Here is a 16,217-nt window from a genome sequence, read left to right as displayed (position 1 = left end):
TTACAAAACAGTGAAGTTAGCCCAATTTATTTTATATAATGTTAAAGATGATGTTTCACCGAGTAAATAGATACCTAACATGTCACGCTTTAAAATTGCACCAAGCTTTGGTACTTAACAATCTCCATAGGCGACACTTTAATTTTTTTTCCTGGTTACCAGTTTAGAGTTTGAGGAGGTCTAGCGCTAGAATTGTTGCACGCGCTCTAACGCACGTCGCGATACCTCACATGTGTGGTTTTAGCGGCGTTTACATATGTGGGCGGGACTTACATGGGCGTTTGCTTCTGAGCGTGAGCTACCGGGGACAGGGCCGGTTTACTTCTTTTTTTTTCATTTACTTTTTTTTTTTTTGATCACTTTTATTCCTATTACAAGGAATCTAAACATCCCTTGTAATAGAAATATATGTGACAGGTCCTCTTTATGGAGAAATGTGGGGTCAATAAGACCCCACATCTCTCCTCCAGGCTGAAAAGCATGAGATCGGATCGGGGGGAAAAAATTCACCGATCTCATGCGGACAGCCACGATCGTGGCTTTGTTTATTTCCGGGTACCCGGGCGTGACCTCATAATGTCGCGCCCCGGGCCTCCGATGGTCATAGAGATGACTGGTGGCCATCTGGTCACTGGAAATCTCTATGCTCATCATCTGGCGGCGGACGATTCTTTTTCCAGGCCCCCGATGGCACGGGAGAGCCTGGAGAAGCACTGGATGGCGGCGGGAGGGGGTGATGTCCCCTCCCGTTGCCTATAAGAATGATCAAACAGCAGAACTACCGCTATGATTGTTCTTATCGTGCACAGAATCGCCGGCTGGAAAGATTGATATCTGAATGATGCCTGTAGCTATAGGCATCATTCAGATATCCCCCCACAAACTAGAGGACGTCATTTTACTATGGCCGTGTATTGAAGTAGTTAAAATTGTAAGGATCAATGAAGTGTGATAATATTTTATATGATACTGCAATTACCACTTTAGTTGTCCTGAATGGGAAACCTTTCTTAATTGGCGACACATAGATGCCTTTCTTGGAAGTCTTCCTTTCTCTCCAGCATTCAACATTTACCCTGTATGTCTTAAATAAAGCAGATTCATTGGAAGGATTATTTAAGAAATAGGTGCAGGTAAGTACTTATACTGAAGGTACAAATTTCGATAAACTTACTTTTCTCTTGCGGGTAGAGTCTGAAAACTCCATTAAGAGAGCATTATGAGTCTGTTGGTAAATTTGAACAAAGTCGTCAAGCCTTGTGAGACGACGTCTTTGGAATCTAATTTTTTTCAGATCCCATTGGCTTTTCTCCATTGTACCCTGAGTCTTGTTGTCCTCAGTGTAGTTCTACATTATTGGATAAAATAATTACTGAGAGTTATAGAGTACACGTATTATGCATGTTATTTTGGACAAGTTATGTATTCACTGTGTAAGATATTATCAAACATGTACCTGTGTGCCTGACTGACTGGAACGCATAAAATTCTTGGACAAATGATTGTAGGCTGGTCCTTTTCCATGACGTCCAAGATCACCTATATAAAAGTTACTTATTTAGACCTTAAACTCCCTGGTTTTATGATTATGTCAGATTTTGGATGCTAAAGGCGTTACAATTATTTTGCTTGAAAATTTGGCCTTTTATATTGTAGGCCTGGAATTCTTAGGAATAACACATGTAAATCTGCCCAAACAAGAGTCTAGTAGACATCCCAGGTATGATAAAGTTTTAAACACAAAATCATAAATTCTAATATTATAAATAAATTTAAATAATTATAACAAATAATAATATAATTTTTCTTGTTAAAAATAAATAATAATAATATAATAATAACAATAATAAAATAAATTATTCCATTATGTAATCAAATCAAAAACACTGAAATTTGCTCAGCTGCAGAATTGTCGCTGTCGTCACTTTCAGTGTTTGATGACGAATTTCCCAACAAATCACTAGTGCTCAATTATGCAAGTGATTCTAATTTATTATCTCTGTTTTCTAGCTGGTCTAAAACCACTTTTGACGTAAAGAGGGAGACTTTTTGGTTGCTATGGACAATCTACAGTTTCCAGGCAGAAAAAAAAGTATTTATAATATGAAACTGCATGCAGGACACTGGAAAAACCACTAGGGACAAAAGGGATGTGTAATAATTTTATACAGTACTGTAATCTGTAAGATTGTATGTATTGTGTGTTTCACATTGTTTGAATTTGGCGCCGATCTTCGTCCCCTTGCTTCGCAACGCTCGAAGGGAACGTAGCTCGGTACTATGAATCGAGCGGAGATGCTTGCACACACAGTGGGGAGAAATCGCAGGATCCAGGGGACAAGCTAAGTAACTTTCCCTGGATCCTGTGATGCGATCCCGGGGATACCGCTTTTGGTACTGAAATCTCACCCCAAGTCACACCCACAACATATTAATTACCGCAGTGAACACAAATTAATGGATCAAATATGCCATATCATATTTTATTTCACTACAATGAGGTAATTATATGTCGATTTAAGATGATTTTTTTTAGTTTAAGGTTATGACTGTAACAATGTCAAATATTTGCCTTTGTTCAAATCCCACAACTTCACCCCAAGTAATCCTCAAAAATAAGTTGTCACTTACCCAGCATGAGGCCAGACCACAAAACTGCCTGAGGTAGGAAATATTTCACCAGGTTAGGCATGAATGTAGGTGAATGATACTCATTTGTCTCACCCTTTTCATCTACCGGTGCGTTTGCCACTATTTCCGCAAAATGAGTTTGAAATGTAGTGGGTCCCATGGTAATCTGAAAATGAACAGATACTTTCAGTCTGTATTGAAGCAAACAAACAAGTGGATTATTAAGTGTGGTTCCATTAAAAGGAGGAAAAAATATACTGTATCAGTACCTGATGCTATATGAAATCATGTGTGATTTTGTGGCCCATATGTCATCACACATAAAGCCAATGCTACATGACACTTCATGCTGTGTCTCAAATTAGCAACAGTGCCCTAACATAATTGCATAGTCAAGCTAACATCATACACCATGATATAAGTATGTTATAACTACATTGAAGTGAACCAAAAACATACAGCTGTACACTGCAGAAATCAGACAAACCTCAAAGTCATTTTCTGCATTTTCTGCATGGTCTCTGCTTTCATAAAAGCCAACTGTTCGCAACCTTTTCTGAAGGTTTTGGAAGTGTTTTTCCACGTTGTCACCACTCTGAGGACTTGAGAACAGGACTGCCATGCTTGTGATAATGTCATCCATTTCTATCAGTGTGGCAGCACTTGTCAGTAGGCCAAAAAGATGCATGGACAGTCTGTAGTGTTTGGGGGAACTGAAAAAAAACACGATAAATGTAAATTTAACATGTATTACAGGCAAAAACCATGAATACCTCTCAGAAGAAAACAAAAGTTGATCATTGTTATGTGTTCATTTAACATGTCAAAATTGTCTTACAGTTTTTGGTTCTCTTTGTAACCTAAAGTAACATTACAGACTTTCAATACACAAGCAGAATTAATTAGTGTAAAAAAGACACCTTCAAATAAAGTGTAACCAAATTTGTAGCTAAAAAGAATTATAAAATTCTATTCACTAATTTTAAACTATTTTGATAGTAACTACTTCTGTGAGTTTGTGGTTCTATGGTTCACCTTTTAAGGAGACGTTCCACTGTAAACCATGACCATGTCCATTCCATTGTTTATTCCACAGTTAATTAATTATTGTATGTGACTAACCATGTATAACAACACAATATATAATCAACTTACTGTTTCCTGCAGAATACTTTGGCATTCTTCATGATGTGGCTTAGGCACCGATGAAGAATTGGCATATTCATGACCTCTTTCAACTGTCCAGTGACAATGTCATAGTACACACTGAGCAAGCTCTCCAAAGAATGTTTACAAAAAGCGTAGGCAACAGCTTGCATCAGAACAAGGGACCCATCACACATAATCATCACAGGTCTCCTCACAGATTTCCTTCCAAACAACTTGTAGTAATCTGTTTGAAAAGACTCCATAAAAAATAACACTGATGCAGTGGTGTCTTGGCAGGTGACATATGTTGCAACAGGGATAGGGGAGGATCCTTTAATCGGATGCCTCACCATCAACTCATACACATAAAAAGGTGCTGATTTGCCTTGCGCTTTTTGCACAATGCTACCTGTGGCATCAATATACACAATATCATCCCTGCATCGTTGATGGAACAGCCTGATTGTGTTTTTGGACCACAACATAACTCCTTTGGGGTGCAAGAGCACCTTTTGGAGAACTTCATTGTCTTCATCTGTTTTTTCCTCCACCATTTTGAGAAGACTTAGTATTTCATTGTCATGCCTTCTGCATTTCTTTCGTGTCATGTAGGCTATGTTTTTGAGAACTGCAGCTGTAGGTGCCTGGTCTCTGCATCCTGATTCAAAAACTTTGGGTTGGATTTTGTCCATACACTGCAAATGTAAGGCCCTTGGAAGCACCGTTTCAAGTTGTTTTGCAAAAATGTCTTTGTTATCAGCCCGTACATATCTTCTTTTTAGTTCTTCCATACTGTGACAGACCTCCTCTCCTTGGAAGGTCAACCAGGCCTTCAGGGTACTCTCATCCCTCACAGTGACCTCTACACAAACTGGGCAATCTGAAAATGTGCAGTATCCCAGGCATTTAAATAAAGGTCCTTGTCTTTTGTACATTTTACTTTTCACGGTGTGCCTTTTAAAAGCAATGCTGCAGTATGGATGTACAGATTGTATTCCTTTTGCGATTATATTTGTCCAATGCAGATCTTTAAACTGGTGTCCAACCTGTCGTTTTCTCAGCTCGCTCCACTCCTTAGTGTCCATTAAAAAAAAACATGGGCCTGTTGGCAGCTTATGCCTAAAAAAGAGGCTAACTGGACCACTGTTTTCAGAAGATGTTTCTGATGCTTGGGTAGAATCCTGCCTTTCAATTAGCTAAATGAAAGAAAAAAGTTTTAAAATATATTAAATTTAGTTCAGTGTAAATACTGTTTTCCTACAATTCCTACAAATGAAGGAACTTCATATTGATGTAGAACATGGTTAAAGTTGTAACTTTTGTTGGTAAATAAACATCATTAAATCACATTTTTGTTTGCTTACAATTACAAAAAAAACACTTCATACTTTCAATAAATATATTTAGTAATGATTTCTGTTATGTGGTTTTACTGTTATTACATGGAATTGTGGCATTATGAGAGATAAAACATTTTTTATAGTGTTTTATGTTGTTTAAAGAACATCTCAGGTTACGACTCTAACCTATGTTCTCTGAGAGCAGGGAATGAGACACTACATCATATGACGCTTTGGGGAATGCCTCAGGTGTCTGAAATCAAATATCAACTCACGGCAATCATTTTGACTGGCAACAGCCCGTGAATCATCATTGTGAATGATTAACGCACAACCTGGATGTATATAAGGGTGCCTTCCAAACATGACAATATCCTTTCGTCTGAAAGGACTGTTTGGTATGATATACCCACACCGCCATGCTAAGGGGGTGCATTGCCCAATGGCAGTGACAACTGTCAGAACCAGCAATTCAAATGAACGCTAGAACCACTCACCCTCAGGTCAAACTTGGCTGTCAGTGACAGTACTCCCTATGGTCATAGCCCAAGTTATATGATACCACAGAAAACATCCACAAACATGGTTAAATTGAAGGTGTACCTGGACCTGTTCAAGGGCCTAGGACCACAACTTCAATCTTAGAAGTGGTTCCTTCTAGGGAATGTGGCTAGGGGACTTTTGACTATAGGACCACTACCTGACTATTCAGGGGAACATGCCACCTGAAATGCCACTAGGCAGGACTGACCTGGTGTCACTACACAAGACAGTATGGCCACTTCCTTTCTACCCAGAAACAGAGCCTCTGGACACTTGCCTTTAGGTAAGGCATCCAACCTGAGGGACTGCTAAGCTGGCAGTGAACCACTTGGCCTGGAGCTCAGAGACAGGATAACCTGGAGAGTATGACTCAGCACAGTGCTTTACAACCCTTGCCAGTGAGGGGAGTTTCTCTACCCGATCCATGGATCTACCCAGTGTTTGTGTTTCAAAACACTAAGGAGGCCTGTGAGGGCCTAAGGACTGATCTAACTGGGAGGCATTTGACAGACTGACCAGGCTCAGGAGACCAAATACTCATAGTGACCCTCAGTGAAGGGAGCATAAGATCTACCTGGTAGACAACCAGGCTGTAGCAGGATAAAAAGTTTCCAGGAGGGAACCCGTAGCAAGAGAATAAAACTTGAGCAGAGACAGGGCACAAGCTCACCTTAGGAAGCTGCCTGATAAGGACTGCTAAACTGATAGTAGCGGCCATTAGCTTTCAAAACCCAGCACCAATGTGAAACCACTCTCAGGGAGGCCTGGAGTAGGGTTGACACATCATCCCTTTAATTCAGGACACATATGACTTACACAGGTTCTGAGGCTGATGTGATGCAGTTAAGGCACCAAGTGAGTTTAATTATCACCTTAATCAACCACAGAAACTGTGTAATTAATGTGTGTCCTTGATTGAAGGGATGATGTGGCAACCCTAGCCTGGAGAGGCCCACTAACTGACGATGACAGTATGTGGGAGCTAACCTTTAGGGAGGCCTGGTGAGGCCTAGTACCTGACAACCACAGTATGTGGGAGTATGTGGGAGCTCACCTTCAAGGAGGCCTGGTGAAGCCTACTACCTGATAACCACGATAAGTGTGAGTTAACCTACAGAGAGACCTATAACCTGTCACCAGATAACCACCTTAAGTGGAATCAAAGTATGTTGGAACTCAACTCCAAGGAGGCCCGGTGAAGCCTACTACCTGACAACCATGACATAAGGGGGCTTACTTTCAGGGAGGCGTGAAGTGGCCTACTACCTGAAAAGCAAGTGGAAACACACAGTTTGTGGGAGCTCATCTACAGGGAGGCTGAGAAAGGACAACTACCTGACAACCACCATATGTGGTAGCACACCTCCAGGGAGGCTTGGAGAGTCCTACTACCTAATAGCCATCCTAAGTTCACAGTATGTATAGGCTCACTTGCAGGGAGGCCTGATGAGGCCTACTAACTGACAACAAAAGTAAATGGGAGCACACCTACAGGGAGACCTGGAGAGGCCTACTACCTGATATCCATCCTAAGTTCATAGTATGTGGGGGCTCACTTCCAGTGAGGCCTACTACCTGACAACCACGACACGTTCAGGGAGGCCTAGATAGGCCTACAACCGGATAACCACCATACTTGGAAATTCAATGTATGTGGGATTGCTTCAAGGGAGGCCTGGTGAGGCCTACTACATGACAAACAAAATATGTGGGAGCTCACCCTTAGAGAGGCCTACTACCTGACAATAAACAACTTATTTTTCAGGGAGGCCTGGTGAAGCCTGATAACTTTCAACCACATTTTATGGGAGCTCTCCTTCAGAGAGGCCTCATGAGACCTACTATCTGACATCCTAGACACGTGGGAGCTCAAATTCAGGGAAGCCTAGTGAGGCCCATTACCTGATGACCACATGATGTGGGAGCTCAACTTCAGTGAGGCCTGGAATGGTCCTCCACCTGACATCCACAATGTTTGGGAGCTCACCTTTCAGGGAGGCCTCTATAGGCCTACTAGCTAATAGCGAGTCAGACTGGCAGTCCAGTTGACTGTGTTTGAGGCTTTGCTTTTAAAAAGCGGGAATTCAACTTCAGGGAGGCCTATGAGGCTGCCACCTAGTATCCACAGTATGTGGGAATTCACTCTCAAGGAGGCCTAGTGAGGCCTACTACCTGACCACCACAAAATGTGGGAGCCCACCTTCAGGGAGGGCTGAAGAGGCCTACTACCTGAAAACAGTCTAACAGCTGGATGCTGCGAGCCCTAGATCTGGACTACTTACAGTCCAAAGGTGGCCTGCTAAGGCCCGCCAGACTGGGCTATATGGTGACTCCTTCTGGGGACACGGCTAACAGGGAGGCCTGGTAGGGCCTACTAACTGATAATTAGTTGATTCTGCTACTTTAACAAACACTGCTGTAAGCATACTAATTAAAAAATTGTTCTATACTTTTATCCTAGTGTATGTTCCACAATGTTGGGACCCACCTTCGAGGAGGCCTACTGCCCATCAGTGAGCATACTGCCTGAACTACCAGGGCCAACCACCGAAGGTGAGCTGACCTAGGATCCCTATTGGGGGCTACCCACTCAAGGAGACCAGCTGGGGCCTGCTACCTAACCATGCAGCCTTTGTGGCAGAAAACTGTTACTACAGTGCTTACAGCATCCTGGTACCTAATCACATTGCCAAAGGCAGTGTACTCGGCAAGAAAGCAATACCCTTATAGCAGGGGAGTACAACATACGCCAATCTGCCTAGTGGAGGCCCCATTTTAAGGGCCTACCTACTACATGCATGGGCGTCAGCTCATGGCAATGCTCTGGCTTCAATGGAGCGGAGTTCAAAAACCATAATGAAATGTAGTTTAGAACTCCCTGCTCGACTGGAGCCATTGTGGTGTGAGGTAGATAAATACAGAGCTGAAAATGGAGTACTAAAAAATAGTTAACAGGGGAGTTACAACCATATGCCCCTTAAAAGTTAGACAGGGAGCGGGCCTGCAAGTGGCTCCAAAGGGTGACAGGGATTTGTCCTGCTCCCAGCCTAGGGGAGAGGGGGGGGGGGGGTTTGAAATTGCAAGCCAACTGACTGCAACCCAAAGTTCAAGCGGTTTAGCTCAACGGGCTGAGTGGAGCAAGCTCTAGAGGCCCAATCATATGCTAACTCTGTTCGGCAGGGTCTGGCAAACTATCACCTCACAGAGTGAAAGATGGCCTAACCCTGCCTGAAGGATCATACCTCAACTACCACTCTGCATTACGCTATCACCCCTGAATGCAGTGAAAGGGGCAGGCCTTGGCCAACAACTCCCATTTATGGGAGGAGGCTGTAATCTAGGGGAGGAAGCCTAACACACATAAGAATGTGGCAGCTATGCTTAGCACTAACTCTAGCATAGCCTAGGCCAGCTACAGAGGCAGCCCGGGTGAGGGCCAGCCTACAAGCATAGATCTACCTGAGGGCTCGGAGGAGCCACAGCCGACTTTATTGGGGGGCTGTATTTGTAAAACCACTCAACCTACTGAGCTCCCTACTGAGCTCATGGGAGCCAAGTACTCAGGATACCAATGTCAACAAACCGATAGGTCGGACATAAGATCTATGTGAAACACCAGTGTCAGTCTAAACCTCACAGCAAAAAAAACTTTTTTTTTTTGGAGAAAGAACAACTACTCTACCCCAGGGTGGCTAATAGCCCGAGAAGCTAACACAGTAATGAGTAGTGGCACACCTCGCATACTTCTCAGAATATGTTATGACAAGAAGGCCATCACATACTCATAAAGGAAGCCCAATTTTGTTTTGACGTTCTAGACACTTAACAGGGGGGGCTTCAGGGCCCTGAAGTCTGAAAACGTACTTTACCTTATTCCTCCTTGTTATAGATGACCCCCTAGGTCTACACAGGTAATTAAATCTATAGAGAAATACATGTCAGTGGTAGTTGGACACACAGATATTCTTAAAAGACCAATCAGCTCACCTGCGGCATGCAGAGTGAAGACTCACTAGACAGGTCTTGTGATCGTGGGGTCCACCTTACATGCCGAAAGAGGCTCTCTCACTAGCCAAGCCGAGGCGGGCCATCGGACATTGTTCTTCTTTAGGCATAAGACTAATATATAATGACGCCCTCAGGGGAGGTGATCCAAGACCAATGCAATGTGCGTTTTGTGCTGGATTACCTACCTCCGATCCTTCTTCTCGTTGGATGCTTGCCTTCGCTGTGTCTTACTCCTCCATGGAGGGGGCACAGAAGAGGCGATAGTGGACCTCTGGTCCTGTCTACGGTCCTCGGACCGAGAGTGACCAGGTCCTCCCGCCTGCCTGGGCTTGGACTCGGATCCCAGCGTTATGCATGTTTTGAATGCAGTTGAGCGCGCCTTCGCCTCCTTAAACTTACCAACCACCGCCTCCATGGAGGTGCGAAAATTCTAGACGGCAAAACTGGTGAATCAAGGAGAAAAGACTATTCTTTCTCCCCGATATCAGCCATGTTAAGCCACAGATGCCTCTCAGTGGCCAACATCACCGCCATCGAACCAACCGATCGTGGCAACAGTCTGTTTTGTGGCCCAGAGAGGCAGGTGCAGCTCAGTGACCACTTCAGGGGACAGCTCCGCCCTGTTTGAGATCCCCCATCGGGTCACCCTAGTAAGCAGGCAGCACCGCCATCATGTGGAGAGCAACTCCAGACTGACCCTATGCCGTGTATGCTCTGCCATTCAGAAAGGCTGTTGTCTTTAGCACTCGGGATGGCAGGGTTAGAGCCCTCAGTGCCGATACCCACCTAGACAACAGGTAGTTAGCGAATGTATCATCAATTGGTGGTATCGACACACACCCAGGCTTCCCAATCCCCTCAACATCAATGAAATTACCTTTTATAAGATTTCTTATGTTCATAACTGTGGAAAAGCATCATAACAGTTAATTAAATGATCCATTCTTACAAATCGTATTTTGTAATGTGTTGATTATAGATAGTACTTGGCTGGCCAGAGTATATCTCTGTGTAGTTAAAAGATTAAACTTTAAATTGGCCTCATACTTGATGTTGGTGTCAAGTGCAGCATCAGGACTTCCCAGAGGAGAACAATTAGATGTACAGTAAAAACAAAATGAGTAAACATTATTGTTGGACCACAACACTGTGCGATTGAACATTGTTAAAGGAATTGTAATGTCATATTTTGTTCTACAGTCTAAGATATCAAAATGCTACGTTGAACGAAGGCTTTACCTTGGATGAAGAAGACTCAACCTCCACCAGATCCTTGGCCTCATACTCGATACCGGTGTCAAGTGCAGCATCAGGACTTCGCAGAGGAGAACACTTAGTTGCAGAGTGGAAGGAAAATGAGTAAACATTGTTGTTAGACCACACAGTGTGCAATTGAACAATGTTAAAGGATTAGTTCACCTCAAAATTAATATTTCCATATAATTTACTCACCCCAATGCCATCCAAGATATCCATGTTTTCTTTTGTCAGTGGAAGAGAAATTAGGTTTTTGTTGGAAAACATTTCTGGATGTTTCTCCACAGAATCAACTTCAATGGCTACCATAATTTTACTTGCAGGATTGATTCAGTTTCAGGTGCATGTCTCTGAAGAGCTTTAATGATCCCAGCTGAGGTTTAGGGTTTTATATAGCCAAACGATCCCTCATTTAAAAAAAATAATAATAATTTATATACTTTATAAGCGCAATTATTTGTGAGCCTGTATACCAAGCACCAAGGAAATACGTCATCGCTGAAAGGTCACGCTCGAATTCCTGGCGAAAGTGCCCATATGTGGAAGTACCTTTGTAAACAGTGGGGCGGTACTTCCGCAAGCTCAGGCGCCATCGAGAGTGACCTTTCAGTGATGACGTAGCTCCCTGTGCTTTCTATACTGGCTCAAGATGAATATTTGCGCTCATAAAGTATATAATAATTTTTTCTTTTTAGAAAATGACTGATCGTTTAGCTAGATGAGCCTGTAATCCTCAACTGGGATGGTTGAAGCTCTTCAAAGACATTTGAAACTGCATCAATTCTGCCTGAAAAATGATGGTAACCATTGAAGTCCATTCTGTGTTGAAACATCCATAAATGTTTTCCTACAAAAACGTAATTTCAATTTGAACTTATTTTGTCTTTATTGGTGAACTCAATAAAAATATTAAACAAAAAAAACGTAATTTCTCTTCCACGGAGGAAAGAAAGACATGGATATCCTGGATGGCATTGGGGTGAGTAAATTATCATGAAATTTTCATTTTGTGGTGAACTAATTCTTTAAAGGAATTGCAATGTCATATTGTTTTCTTCCATCTCAGACATCAAAATTGAACAAAGGCTTTACCTTGAATGAAGAAGATTCAACCTCCGCCAGATCCTTGTCCTCATACTCGATGTTGGTGTCAAGTGCAGCATCAGGACTTCCCAGAGGAGAACACTTAGATGCACAGTAAAAACAAAATGAGTAAACATTATTTTTGGACCACAACACTGTGCAATCGAACAATGTTAAAGGAATTGCAATGTCATATTTTGTTCTTCAGTCTAAGATATCAAAATGCTACGTTGAACGAAGGCTTTACCTTGGATGAAGAAGACTCAACCTCCACCAGATCCTTGGCCTCATACTTGATGTTGGTGTCAAGTGCAGCATCAGGACTTCCCAGAGGAGAACTCTTAGAAGCACAGTAAAAACAAAATGAGTAAACATTGTGGCTGGAACACAACACTGTGCGATCAAACAATGTTAAAGGAATTGCAATGTAGAAGGCTTAGATATACAGCGGAAACACAAATAAAAACTAAAATTATTAGGGCACAACACCCAACATGCACAGAAATCTTTTAAGTAGAATTTATATAGTATAATATAATATTACACTCAGGGTCGGTGCTACCACTAGGCGGAGTAGGTACTACCACCTAGGGTGCCACCACAGCCTCTGTCCCTGTTAAGCTCCGGGCGTGTGTGAGCTTGGTGTCAGCTGTCACCCCCACTGTCACATCTCACACAGCGCTGCTCCAGGACTCCAGCCTGTGCTTCTGGTGTGTCTTTGCAAGTGCAGCGAAGGGGTGGTGGAGATGGGAGCATTGAGAGGTGCAGCATCTGTTAGCTGACCTCCTGACCAGCGTGGACACCATGGAGCCGCTGGATGGCGGCGCTGGCAGTAACAGGACTCCTATGCTATACTAATAAAAAGTAGAAAATGCATTTTTTACTTTTTATTTTCATTTAGACAATATGTCTTATTGTTGATGCTGGCAGCTATGTATAGTATAATTGTTTTTTCACTAGTAGCCTAATTTTTTCAACATATATTGTACTCCTATGCTATACTGCCTGTCCACTGCTGAGGAGAGCCAAGATGTTTTCAATCCATGAAGAACAGAGGTAAGGAGGAGGATGGATCCACCCCGATTTTTATCAAGCTGTGTGTGGGGGACTGGGGGGGGGGGGTGTAGTGCAGGAAATAGTAGTAAGTGAATGTGTCAGGTAGGTCAATCAGTGTATGTGTCAGGTAGGTAGGTCAGTGTATGTGTCAGGTAGGTAGGTCAGTGTATGTCAGGTAGGAAAGTTAGTGTATGTGTCAGGTAAATGGGTCAGGGTATGTTTCAGGTAGGTGGGTCAGTGTATGTGTCAGGTAGGTAGGTTAGTGTATGTGTCAGGTAGGTAGGTCAGTGTATGTGTCGGGTAAGTGGGTCAGTGTATATGTCAGGTAGTTGGGCCAGTGTATGCGTCAGGTAGGTAGGTCAGTGTATGTCAGGTAGGAAAGTTAGTGTATGTGTCAGGTAAATGGGTCAGGGTATGTTTCAGGTAGGTGGGTCAGTGTATGTGTCAGGTAGGTAGATTAGTGTATGTGTCAGGTAGGTAGGTCAGTGTATGTGTCGGGTAAGTGGGTCAGTGTATATGTCAGGTAGGTGGGCCAGTGTATGTGTCAGGTAGGTGGGTCAATGTATGTGTCAGGTAGGCATGTCAGTGTATGTGGCAGGTAGTTGGGTCAGTGTATGTGTCAGGAAGGTAGGTCAATCAGTGTCAGTGTATGTCAGGAAGGTCAGTATATCTGTCAGGTAGGTAGGTCAGTCGTATGTGTCAGGTAGGTGGGCCTGTATATGTGTCAGGTAGGTGGACAAGTGTATGTGTCAGGAAGGTGGGCCAGTGTATGTGTCATGCAGGTGGGTCAGTCTAATGGTCAGGTAGGTAGGTTAGCGTATGTGTCAGGAAGGTAGTTCAGTAAGTGTGTCTGGTAGGTAGGTCAGTATTTAAGCTAGGTGGGTCAGTGTATGTGTCAGGTAGGTGAGTCAGTGTATGTGTCAGGGAGGTGGGTCAGTGTATGTGTCAGGTAGGTAGGTTAGCGTATGTTTCAGGAAGGTAGTTCAGTAAGTGTGTCAGGTAGGTAGGTCAGTGTTTAAGCTAGGTGGGTCAGTGTATGTGTCAGGAAGGTGGGTCAGTGTATGTGTCAGGAAGGTGGGTCAGTGTATGTTTCAGGTAGATCAGTGTACTGGTCAGGTAGGTCACATGTGTTACAAGGGCAGGGCAAAAGAGTGGAGTCAGGGGCAGAGCCAAGGTGGGGCGGCAAAATTCGGTTTTGCCTAGGGTGTCAAAAATCCTTGCACCAGCCCTGATAACACTGCATTACAACAACCTCGGGGCTTGGAGATTCTGCCTCCAACACATCTTTTTCCTCAGCCCCTCATATAATGAACAATCATGACAAGTTCAACCAAAGACAACCAATGATTTACATTTTTTTGGTAACAATTTTTATTTACAATAATATTTTATTGTTAATAATTTACTTTATCATAAATATTTTGGTCACAATATTACCTTCAAGTGTGCAAAAAAAATGTTCCTTAGTCGTATTCTGTTTGATAATGAATTTGGAACCTGTAAAGACGTGCAAATTGTTGCCCAGGTGCCATCAGAATGATACGCACTTTCTTCCGTAGCACAGCCATGTATAACACTCTGTATGTCTTGCAAAGTGAGCGTAATTTTGCGACTCTGTGTAGAGAAAAGTAAATAATTTTTTTTTAATTCCTTTATTTTTATAAATAAAGAAATATTTATTACCAATTCAAATGTGACATGGTAATATAAGAACTGAATAGCCTATGATAAAAATGTTACGTACGTACCTTCCCAAAGTGTTTAAAACAGTATCTTCTGAAATGTAAAATAATGAGAAACAACGTGGCAATATTAAAACTATAGTTAATGAAGAATAGCTACAGCTAAAGAATGAATTAATTATATAAAAAGGTTACCAACTTACCGCTCTTTCTGTCGCCTCATGATGCTCTTTTAAAGATTAAAAGATGGGAATCTAATACAACACACCCACTATTCTGACTTATGCAGCGATTTATCCCTTGGGAAACTTTTATGCCTGGCCTGTAAAAGCAGATATAATCACTGAGAAGAGGACAATCGACATCAGATAGCTTTAACTCACCAAATACTGATTCCATCCACAGAAGTACTTTAATTCTGAACAACAGGTTACAGCAGATGACAGGATACAACCGATGAATAGGTTGTGGTATTTATGCAGTAAAAAGATGATATTGTCTGTAGCTTAATATGCAGAATACATGTGCCCTGCTACATGTGGCCTGTAGCTGCATCCATTACTCAGGTTGTACAATCACAGGAAAATGGGTGTAGCATTACATACTGTTCTGTCTCAAGGACATATAGCTAAACCTTCTTGTCCCATAAACTTCAGAAACAATATTTTTTTGATCTCAGTTTTATTAGAACAAGCCAGGTGAAACTACAAAATTAACAGAAATAGACCTCAATCAGTACAATATTGCATACATACAGCATACATTACAGAAACAATGATCCACAATACAGGATGAGATAATAAAAACTTACTTTTTAAGTTCTCTAAGGGGTGATGGCGATAGATTGAGCAAGACAGGCCTTGCTTCCTGCAGTGTCTTCTCAAAGAATGGTGGCTGCTTTACTTCCTGTGAAGATTCTACCCAGAATTCCCTGCTTACTAACAAATTCCTTAAGTACATACACAGTGAATAAAATAAACAGAACTGAAGTAATACCAAAAAAGGACGCTAGATTGCTCCTGCACTCCGCATATGATTGTCTTATGTAAAGTTCACATGTTATTTTAACAACACAGATACAGGTAATCATTATAGAAGTCTGCTGGACAGAACACAGGAAGCATGTCATAAATCAGAGAAAGCAACATAGAAAATAAAAATGCAAAACACGAAAGGTCAGTAGATGGCAGCATGTGAACTAAACATAAAAGTTCATAGAAAATGGTCAGGGAAACTATATATATATATATATATATATATATATATATATATATATATAAATTCTATGCCCCTTTGTGGCGGCACACCCACCCTCACCTAAATTCACCTTTACGTCTTTCCAAAAATATATTTTCAAGCTATTAAACATTTTAAATGTGTAACTTTAAAGTAAGTAATACTATACTAATAAATGTTATCGTTACTATTATTCGAATGAAAATTTTGTAAAAGCACCCATTTTCGTTTT

The 16,217-nt window shown here is 42.1% G+C and overlaps 1 protein-coding gene across 2 annotated transcripts; it reads right to left on the bottom strand.

Moving 5' to 3' along the window:
- Positions 1–700: 700 nt before the first annotated feature.
- LOC143989315 (uncharacterized) lies at positions 701–4,965 on the bottom strand. 2 transcript variants are annotated; one of them, XR_013277013.1, is made up of 5 exons: positions 3,787–4,965; positions 3,119–3,344; positions 2,632–2,797; positions 1,175–1,539; positions 701–1,084 (listed from the first exon to the last, which is right to left on the bottom strand). XR_013277013.1 is itself a non-coding variant. In XM_077489400.1 (4 exons), the coding sequence occupies exons 1-4, from the start codon at positions 4,863–4,865 to the stop codon at positions 1,445–1,447; spliced, it is 1,566 nt and encodes a 521-aa protein (XP_077345526.1). In that variant the 5' UTR covers positions 4,866–4,965; the 3' UTR covers positions 701–1,444. The 2 variants fall into 2 exon arrangements, 1 of the variants encoding a protein (XP_077345526.1); XM_077489400.1 differs by having other exon boundaries at positions 701–1,539.
- Between the last annotated feature and the right edge of the window lie 11,252 nt (positions 4,966–16,217).

Source organism: Lithobates pipiens, unplaced genomic scaffold (assembly GCF_037356315.1).
Source record: "Lithobates pipiens isolate NorthernLeopardFrog02 unplaced genomic scaffold, aLitPip1_a1.2 Scaffold_18, whole genome shotgun sequence".
Classification (NCBI taxonomy): domain Eukaryota; kingdom Metazoa; phylum Chordata; class Amphibia; order Anura; family Ranidae; genus Lithobates; species Lithobates pipiens.
The sequence above is the reverse complement of the archived record's forward strand: the minus strand, read 5'-3'. Positions and strand labels throughout refer to the sequence as shown.